The sequence below is a fragment of the Brassica oleracea genome, chromosome C8 (genome assembly GCF_000695525.1).
Source record: "Brassica oleracea var. oleracea cultivar TO1000 chromosome C8, BOL, whole genome shotgun sequence".
In the NCBI taxonomy this organism is placed as follows: Eukaryota; Viridiplantae; Streptophyta; class Magnoliopsida; order Brassicales; family Brassicaceae; genus Brassica; species Brassica oleracea.
In genome coordinates, this window is record NC_027755.1 from 23824128 (window position 1) to 23834260 (window position 10133).

General features: G+C 36.0%; 1 protein-coding gene and 1 long non-coding RNA gene across 2 annotated transcripts; one reads left to right on the forward strand and one right to left on the reverse strand.

Moving 5' to 3' along the window:
- Window positions 1-2530: 2530 nt before the first annotated feature.
- LOC106312136 (phosphoinositide phosphatase SAC1) lies at window positions 2531-7402 on the reverse strand. The gene is made up of 16 exons (XM_013749536.1): window positions 7186-7402; window positions 6881-7085; window positions 6643-6808; window positions 6354-6576; window positions 6197-6273; window positions 5807-5994; window positions 5604-5701; window positions 5397-5530; window positions 5189-5323; window positions 4689-5073; window positions 4471-4592; window positions 4103-4213; window positions 3759-3962; window positions 3336-3521; window positions 3038-3149; window positions 2531-2937 (listed from the first exon to the last, which is right to left on the reverse strand). Exons 1-16 carry the CDS (start codon window positions 7297-7299, stop codon window positions 2686-2688), a joined length of 2712 nt encoding a protein of 903 aa, XP_013604990.1. The 5' UTR covers window positions 7300-7402; the 3' UTR covers window positions 2531-2685.
- Window positions 7403-7493: 91 nt separating this feature from the next.
- LOC106312137 lies at window positions 7494-8982 on the forward strand. The gene is made up of 3 exons (XR_001264138.1): window positions 7494-7741; window positions 8251-8415; window positions 8549-8982. It is a non-coding gene; the product is annotated as an uncharacterized LOC106312137 (long non-coding RNA).
- Window positions 8983-10133: the final 1151 nt, after the last annotated feature.

Here is a 10133-nt window from a genome sequence, read left to right on the forward strand (position 1 = left end):
GCATGTTCCTAATTTCCTATCCTCTGTTTAGCTGTCACTTTATTTGTTCTTTTTGGTTACAAGGTTAGATATTTTCGACGTGCATATCACAATCCACGTCCAGACAAAAAAAATATCTATGTCGAATTGGTTAGATTTTGGGCTTTATCTGTGTGCTTCTACTAGTTTTCCTTTTGGATTTTTTTTTTTTTTTTTTGTGTGTATCAGATCAGCCAAGTCGTCTCGATGGCAGATTAATTTTCATATTTGAATCTTCTTGTTTAAAATGCTCATTTGATAAATGTTGAGGTTGCAAAAGTTGTTAGAAAAAAAATGCTCATTTGATTGTTATTTCGTTTTCAAAGATGCAACCTTATCGGCTGTGTTATTGCGCCAAACACGGAGTTGGATTTTGACTGTTACTTTGTCTTTCATGTGTTGTGTAAAGTTTTATTCCTTTTTGGCTGAAATATGTCATATGTTGTGTGAAGTTGTAACTTGTAAGATATAATATAACAGACAATATTCCACACTTATCAATGTATCTTGCCACGATTTTCGATTTAATGTGATAGTCATGAAGACAACAAATAAAAAGAAAGATATGAATACTAGCTAGCTGATTCGTATTCCGTGATCACGTTTATTTGTTTTTGTTGTAAATTTGTTTCTTGATGACTTTTCTAATGATTCTGGTTTTGATTTTTTGTTAGCTTGATGTAGTAAAATGTTATTGATGAAGTACATGTTTACGTTAACATCTCACGTACTCTCAACCACAGTCTCAAGTCTCAAGACTTTTGTGAGATTTTAAACATTAAGACTTGTGGGACGAAGTGTTGAAACAGTAGTGATTGATAAAAAAATCATGGAACATGGTGGAAATTTATGATATCCAGTCATGTACATCTCTTTTCACATTAACGGATTTTTGAAGGTGGGTCTTTCAAAAAATAGTCTGTTACAGATAATATATTTTTTTACAGATAATAACAATATTTTAATGTTCAGAAAAATATTTTAATAATAAAATCCCATTTGAAAATTTGAAAAATTCATATGAGATTCTTTCATTCGAAAAACTTTTGCATAGGTCCCACATGTTTTTTGAGAGACTTTGCTACTAAAATTTTCTTCTTTTTTTTAGATTTTACTTGCAAACTCCCGATACGAATGCCTAAGAGCATGATTATCGCGGAACCCAAAATGAATTTATGCATGAAATTAGTGTGTGGATTCCATGTTTTCTTTAAAAAACGGTCACCAACGTCACCAATTACGAATCACTATTGGCCAGTTTCTTACACTATTTTGCAGACTCCACGACACGTGGCGGCCTGCGATTGGTTCCGTTTTAATTTTTTTCTTTAATCAGATAAAAAAAAAATTAGTTTTTGGGTTTCACCCGATAATCATGCTCTAATAATTTTATCTGTCCATTCACAAAAGTTTCGTGACCAGTAAATTGAGAATACAGTGAATATGTGTTTTACTAGTCAAAATTTATAACGTTTTTTTTTACAGAATTCATTTTTGTTAAATATTTTGTACATAATTTATGTATCCACACATCTTTTTAAATAAAATATTTAATTTGATTCAAAATAAAATATACATTGTTACTACAGATGCTATTTTGAAATTAAATTTTAACTGATGCAATATGAAATTTGATCCAAACGAAAATACTTTAAAATAACTGAATCTACTTTTACTGTAACTATATATACAGATGTGTGTTTACTGATGGGAAATTAAGATTTTATAGCTAATTTTCCTTAAACATTTATATGTATTTTTTTTTCTTTTAAAACCTTTCTAAAATTTGTTGAAACCTCTCTTTGTTAACCAAGCAAAAAAAAGAAGTTAGAAACTCTATATAACATTTTAGCCAAGTCCCTGAAAACACACAAATTCGTATCTCCTTGTTTTTTTCACCATGGGTAGAAGAAAAGTAACACACCAATTGATTTCTGACAATTTCTCTCGTCGAGTTACGTTCAGAGATTGCTTCGTCTAGTGTACTCAAAGATGCTGATTATTCTGACGATCTGATCAAAGTAGCCGAAGTGGTTGAGAAGAGGATCCATGTGCTCAGAGAGAGAATCCGGCCTTTAGAATGATATTAAGAGAGTGTAGCCCTTTAAAAAGAGTAATGTGTTGAATGTTTTGTTTTTGACGACGTTTTGATATGATTTTGTTTTGAAAGATTAAGAGATGGTATTAATCTCTTTGTCCTTCTTGGTCAGGATTAATGTATTCCGTTTATGACATATTTTATATTTGTGAAGATCTTCTTCCTTATCCAGTCTCCTTAAAATATATATTTTAGATGGATCATTGTGTAATATAAAAATTCGTGTATTATAACTTGATTTCTATTGTTGGTCTTACATATTATGTTTTTATTTTAGTGAATCTTGTAGCACCACATGCATGTTAGCATGATCACTATAACTTTGCCATTTGAGTTAAAATTAACTCGGTGGAAATATTGGATACAAACAACCCAATTTTCCGATAACTCGCTAGGCCTGGTCCACCGCACGGATTATTTTAGAACAGGGGTTATCATTAATCATGAACCAACAATCTTTGTGTTCATTCTACCTAAACAAAATGTACAATCAAACACATTCACAAGCAAAAGAGAGATGTGTCTGGTTTGAGATATGTTCTTGGAAGAAACATTATTGGTTTTTGTGATTAAATGACCTTTGGGACCTTATCATCTCCAACGAGCCATCTGGCTAGCCAACAAGGATCTCCGGCGAAGTACTTGCATTGCGTTGGAATGATCCCGAGGTCGCTGCCGATCTGAGCGTATTCATTTAAAGCGTTTTCCATCTCCGAATCTTCTTCTCCTATGTCCATTACGTCGACTGTGTTCATGCGAAGAACTTCCGCAGAGTTCAGTTCTAACTCATGGTCGTTTTCAAACGGCTCCATAGCTGGACACTGTTTCAATTCGGATCATAACGAAGTGGAACATTTTGAATTGAACTAAAAGATATCTATTAATCTGTGGTTGTATATCAGCAAGATAAAGAATCTGAACCTGGCAGAAATGGGCATAATGTCTGTAAATTTCGCTGTTTTCATCTTGGTCACCGAGGAGAGTACCACCATACCAACCATTGGCTTCATTGGTTGATGTGATCGATAGGTACCTATACAAGGAAACAATTGCAGCAAGTGATATGATGCAACCAGAGCGACTAAAGCGATATCCGGATTTTGAAATGCCAAGCTGTGGTTAGACCATCGTTTGGTCAATATGATTCAGCGAAGAGTTTACCAAAAAATATTACAAAATCATTATGAAGGAAGCTTAGGGAAGGAAAAAAAACCAGTACCTTTGAAAGATATCTTCCTGATGATCGTTGGACTCAGAAAGCCAGTCCAAGTTGCAGAAATCGTTGACTCTCTCACTCGAGGTCACTCCTTTCTCACTATCATCTGCATCAGGTTTTGTGGCAGAGTCACTCTCTTCGGGCTTTCTTGAACCAAACAGCCAATTGGGTGTCTTGAGCTGAATCTCACTGTAGTAGATAAGAAAGCCAAGAAATATAAGCTAACATTCGGCAAAGTTATGGTTTTGGTTTGAACTAAAATCTCTGTTTTTTTTTCTAAACTAGAAACCATCTTTCTACTTTCTAATACGGATAAAAGTCCTACTAAACGTAAAGAAACACGATTCAAGGGATTACTAGCCACTCCAAGAAAATTTAGTCAAAGGCGTAGTAAGATGATTGAAAATTTCAGACGAGGGTCATTACGCTGCATCAGGAGCAACACCAGTGCTGCCACCTGGCCTCTGGTCTGTCTCGCTACAAAGCCTCACATTCTTTATTGAACTACATGTCTGCTCGATCAGTTTGTCAAATGACGTCAGCTTCTTCCGTGAGAAGTCTTCTCTGAAAGCCGGCACTGGTGCAAGATTGACTCCAATACCACTCATGGGTTTCGGAATGGACTGGAGCCTGCAATGCAACAGATTTAGAAATCATACGAAACCAGAGGTCATCTATCATCTTATCTTGGGAAATGTAATTTAACTTCTTTGATATTTTCATAAACACATAATCTGACACGCAGTAGGTTCACTAAAAGTAGACCTTACCCCCTTTCTGGGAAAATATCATCTCCAATCCCTGACACATGGAGATAATAATCAGAATCCAGCTCCCAGAGCGCAGGTTTCCCTTCCTGAGGTTGAAAGTAGCCTAAGAATCTGCTTGCAACAGAAGTTAATAGTTACTAGGAGTTGAGACTCAATAGAAACGGATATGAAGAGTTCTTAGCCAACGATTCGTCAGAGGAACTTATTCTAAGGTAATAGCGGCAATGCCAAGGATGCAAGGGGTCTATTACCTCTATCTATATCATCAATGAGGCAAGGACACATAAACTTATTCTAAAGCCTTCATCTATAGCTATATCAAGAACTTAGCAAGAAACTGAAGTGAATTTTGCAGAGAAGTATATTACAAGTTTATGGCGTCTTGCTTTTCGCCATCAGTGTAGGTATTGCTGTAGTATCGTTTGATAGACTTGAGAAATTCCCTAGACTGTGTCGTGGCCTTCCATTTCCCCTGCCTTTCTGGGAAAACCTATAAGTCCATTCAACGATGTTAATAAATAAGCATTGCAAACTGCTTCGTCAAAACGACAAATAAATGGTCAGAGGTGATAAGTGGTGTAATTACAGTATTATGCGCAGCTGAGCCGCCATATTGTTGTGCAAGGGCATCGCCCATGCCCTGGTACATATCCATAAGTGCAGCAGCTATGCTACTGTCGGGGTCAATCTTAGATGTATCACTCAAACCTATTGCGTGCAGCTGCCGGCCTAAAGCAGCCAAACCATATGCGTACTGTGCTACGTTTGTTCTATCCAAGCAGTCAATACAGTTGGTACGAAGAACCCCACATTGGTAACGAGGAGCTGCAGAATCAGTTCCATCGTCTCTTTTTTGTTGGCTTAGCTTCATCTCTTTCTCTCGGTTAGCAAGAGCACTAAGTATATCATTTGAACTCTCACCCCTTGAAAGTTCCAAAGAGTAAGCTCTTAGATCACGCAGAGATTGTTCCCTGCAAAAAAATCTCCATTAAATTCAGAAACGTAATATATACATCAGCTTACAAAATAAGCCAAATTTCTGACTACATATAAGTAATGGTGGATCACATCATCCCAAAAAATTACCTTCCAGTGCTAGCATGACTAAGTTGGCTAGCTTTCTTCTTAACAATTTTAGGCTTGCCACTGAAGTAAAATCCAGTCAAGTCAAGGGCTTCGCTTGCTACAGCACCCAAAACAGCCAATACATTCGCCGACTTGCTTTAGCATCAAAAATAGAAAGCAATGTGAGTTCAAGTTAAAAATGCACGAAAACAAATCCACAACATTTTACCTCTTTGCAAATTTGTGGAAATCCCAATGGATAAACTTGAAACGATTTTCTTCAGGAAAAATTGAGTTTAGGTAACCCACTGCTTTCGCAAACTCACGCCTTAGCACCATTTCCCGAGGTCTTTTCTCAACTGACTGAATAACTCCATGGAAATTATTGAGTAAGTACAAAGGGAATAATAAAAAGAGTATTAAGTAAAAAACTAACCTTGATTAAGTTGAGCACAATGATAGGATTCCCATATCGGTTCACCAGGTCTTCAAAATGCATTTTGGTTGACTCGTAAGTAGGATCATACCTCTGTACTGAGGCAATAAAAAACAACAGGAAAATGCAAGTAGATCAATAACCACACAGACGTTAAAATGGTCTAATAGAGATAACAGGCGCATGTTGCGTTAGTTCCTCACAGAAAATATCAGGCTTAGGACTAAATCTCGAGGCCTCTTGCGACCAAAAGAGTGGAATTGATCCTCGCATCTGCACCACTGAGGTCATTTTTCCTTTGCAAGATCCAGCTTCTTCATCAAAAACAAGTTGTTCTGTTTCAACATCATTCGCAACCCTTCCACGATCATTCACTCCCCTTTTCAAGTAACTGAGATAAAAAAAAATTACAGAATGAAAAGGCACTACATTAATAACAGAAAACAAGAGAAACAAGCATCCAAACTAGTCTAGAAAAGTTCACACTAAAAAAAATCTCCAAAGATACTAGATATAACTAAGAAAGGGCAATAGAAAACCAATACGGATTATGATTTCCTCATCCATGAGAGGCCTGGTTAGAAAATTTTTACCGTGTGCCTGCAAAATGTCGAGAACGTCTGGAGACTAGAGTAACACTGAAGTCTCTTCCATATATCGACAGCCTTATCTGAATGATGGGGTAGAACAATAAGTAGTAAGAATGGAGACGAATATAGATGAAGAGACAAGAAGCCTACACACACATACCTGCTTAAAATGCCCATGAACTAATGCTAGAGTCCAAATAGTGTTGTTACACCTTGATCGAATAGGCTGCGTCAGATATGCATTCCACACAAATATGTTATCATAGGGCACCCCTTCCTCACCAGATGATAAAACGTTCTTTTGCAGACTTCGCATTATAGGATACGTGTAACTGTAGAAGAAATCTTTGGTCAAATCAACACTTGACAGAAGCTTCTTGTACCTGAAAACAAAGCTAATTAATAGTCCAGCTTCAAAAGGGCAAAGAGCAAAACTCTAGGAAACAGACCTTAGTTCAGTTTTCGAATTCGCAGCATCAGACTGGATAGTTGCATGAGGGACAGTGATCATCTGACTTTCATCGATAGCGTATATCGCATGCCCACAGATGCAACCAATCTGTCGCCGTTTTGTCACCAAAACTAAGTAGTATGACTCCATAAACTTAGCACAACCTACAAGGCAAGAAAAAACACGTTTACAAAAGCCAATCCAAAGATACAAAAACGCTGCTTCCGGAAACTAACCAGCGATTCCATAGACTTTGGCGACGAAGGCCAATCCTCCGGTGGCACGATTGCCTTCGGAGATACGCTGAAGCAGACTCTTGATCTCCTGAGGCGAGTACACTACCGGATCTTCGCTAATGTTGAGCTCCGACGGCTCCGAGCGATCGATCTTCAGCACTCTGAAGAATCGTTTGTTCCGATCGCTGCCAACTAGATAAAACCTCTGCTCAACAACATAGAACACACATGGAGCAATTCAATTCAATCTAGTGGTTTCCGTAAGGATTCTAGGGGTTCGAGATGCTCAATGGCTAAAAGCTTACCGCTCTGGTCTCGTAGAGCTTGAACTTTTCGAGAGCGTACGAGTCGGGATCGGCTTCGGAATCGTTGGCGGAAGACGAATAAGTGGAAGTCGTTGAGTTTTCCGATTTCGCCATGGCGGGTTAGTTTCGCAGGGAACCGATCGGGTTTCTCTGACGCCGGCGATGATTTGCGTTCGTAGACTTTAACTCAATATGCCCCCGTGTCTCTTAAAAAATTCTAAATTCTCCCCACAATAAAATATAATTTACTTTTTATTTATTTTTAAATACAAAACCGTTTTAAAGACATCTATAACCGTATTCCATTTGGAAAACACTTCACTCAAAATCAAAAGCTAGGGTTCCATCGAAAAGTTGTCAGATTCGATTTCTCCGGTGATTAAATAGCATCGATTTCGCCTGTGAGAAGGGCTTTGATTTCCCTGGAAAGCGTTGGAAACTTTTCTGTTGAGAAGGCTCAATTTGGCCGGGTCTTGTTATCTCCGCTACCAAACTCTTTGGTGATGAGAACCACCCATCTCTATCGACTTTTCTGCAGCAAGTCAAAACTATGGAGGTCCCAAAACTATTTAACACCGGTTAAATGATTTATAGCTTATGATTCATAACCTTTATATGTTTGTTGGTTGATGTTGTTTACTTGTGCTGTTTATTTCATTGTTTGCTTTTCTTCTCGGCCTGTTTTTGTTGGATATTGTTTCCATGGTTCTCTCTTTGGGCATTGCTTGTTTCTTTTCTCTTTGGTTCTTATGTTTAGTGATTGTTTGCTTCTCTTTTCTGCCTGCTAATTGATGTATTTCATTGATTCTTTGATTTCTCTGTTTAGCTCTTGATTCTGTATATGTCAAGAGATCAATGCCTCCAAGTGTTTTGTTATAACGTTGATTGAGAACTGCCAGAATCAAGATGACATTGATAGGTTTTTTTTTATGTTCTTCAAAACCTCTGTAGATTTGTAAGTACTTTAAATATGCTCCCTTTTTAGCATTTTTATTTTTTCTTGGCCATTTGGTCTATTTCTGGCATGAATGATGATTAAACGTTACGGCTTTCACTTTTTCTCAGGTGGATAACAGTGGTGGTGGATCGGTGGTGGTGGAAGACTGGAATGAGCGGTGGTAGAGGAGAGAGTGGTGGCAGAGGAAGAGATGGTGGTGCCGTCGTTAAGGAGCGGTGGCAGAGGAAGAGACGGTTGTGGCCGTGGATTCAGACTTAGTTTCACTACCTAAGGTACGTTAGGTTGTTAGTATGTAGAGAAATTGTTCGTAATTAATACTTGTAAGACAAAATAATATGCTTGTCCTGCTCTAAGTATTTAGCCACTAAGGAAGATGGTAAATAATTGGACTTTATTGTATAACAGGATCAATGAGCAGGTGCAGTTTGAATTATATTACATGTATGTTTACACGATGGATGATAGTGTTTGGACGAGAATGAAGACGACGGTGGATTGGCCAGTGTTCTGAAAGTAGTCAAGGAAGCTCGCTGTGGATTTTTAAAAGGTCTATATGTGTGAGAAGAGGACAACTGGAACCATATGCTTCAAGACGATGGAAGATATATGATGCAACACGAATACAAGAGCTTATGAAGAAAATAAAACTATTCAAACTCCAACCGCTTGAGAAGATTGAAGAGGCTTCTATATTTTGTTTAATGTTGTGTGTATGTCTTTTTGCATCAATAATCCAGTTCAGTGTTAACTATGTTTATGGAGTTTAATATCCGAGAGTGTTAAGCTCTTAACTGAAAAAATGTATAGAGATAGTTCCTTCGTCTCTACCTTCTCTTGAATCTGCAGTTTATCATATGTTTTTACTCTTAGTCTCTATGCACTTGTACTTATTTAAATTTTCTCAGTTTATCATAATACATTTCGTATTCCTTCGTAGCTTCTTTAGATTTCGAGTAATATGTAAGTCATGTGTTTCTCAATAATAATTTAAAAAGTAGCCGTGCAACCGTGTTATATTTAATTATTTAATATTGTAATTGCACTTAGTAATTTTTAGTAATCTTCAAGACATTAGTAATACCGCTTTACACATAGTAATATTTTGGTAAATTTTAAGTTTTATTAGTAAAACTATGTCCATATGAGATATTTTGTAGTAAAACAAATGACTTTATACAATGAATATCATTAAGTAAGAGTATTACAGTTTGCAAGAAATAATTATTTTTATAGATTACTATAGCTTTACAATTCACACAACAACCATGAAAGCTTAGGAATCATTTTGGAAAAATGATAAGTATTTCTAAACTATAGAAAATAATCATCTAAATAGTTTTAATAGTATTATTTACTATATACATAGTCTACTAATAGATAATATATGGGTTCTATATGTTAAATAAACGTACTAATTGCAATACATAAGGATTAAATTACACATATAAAATCAAGTAATTCTATCCGAATTACACATAATAAACCCAATACTCTCGTAGTCCGAATTACACACAATAAACCCAATATTCTTAGTAGTCCGGTTACACACATAAATCCAATAATCCTAATAGTCTAATCATTTTTAGGACAATGTTGTTCGGATTAAACCACTACTAGCATATTTTATGACCATATTAAAGTCCTACTATACTCCAAAATGAAGTAAGATAAACCAAACCCCATAAACACAATTTTAAAAATCATTTTGAATGTCTCCAAATTTTCATTAAATCTTACATTATTTACATTACCCAATATATACACTTCATTTTAATTATATTCAGAAAATATTTCTGCAAAAAGAACATAATAAACCTAAAACCCAGTAAACACAATTTTAAACTCGTTTTAAATCTTCCAAAATTCTAAGTAAATCTTATATTATTTACATCATCCAAGATATACAGTTCATTTAATGATATTCTAGATACTTTTATTTTAAAAATGGATATAATAAATCTAAAATCCATAAAAAACAGTTTTAAAATTC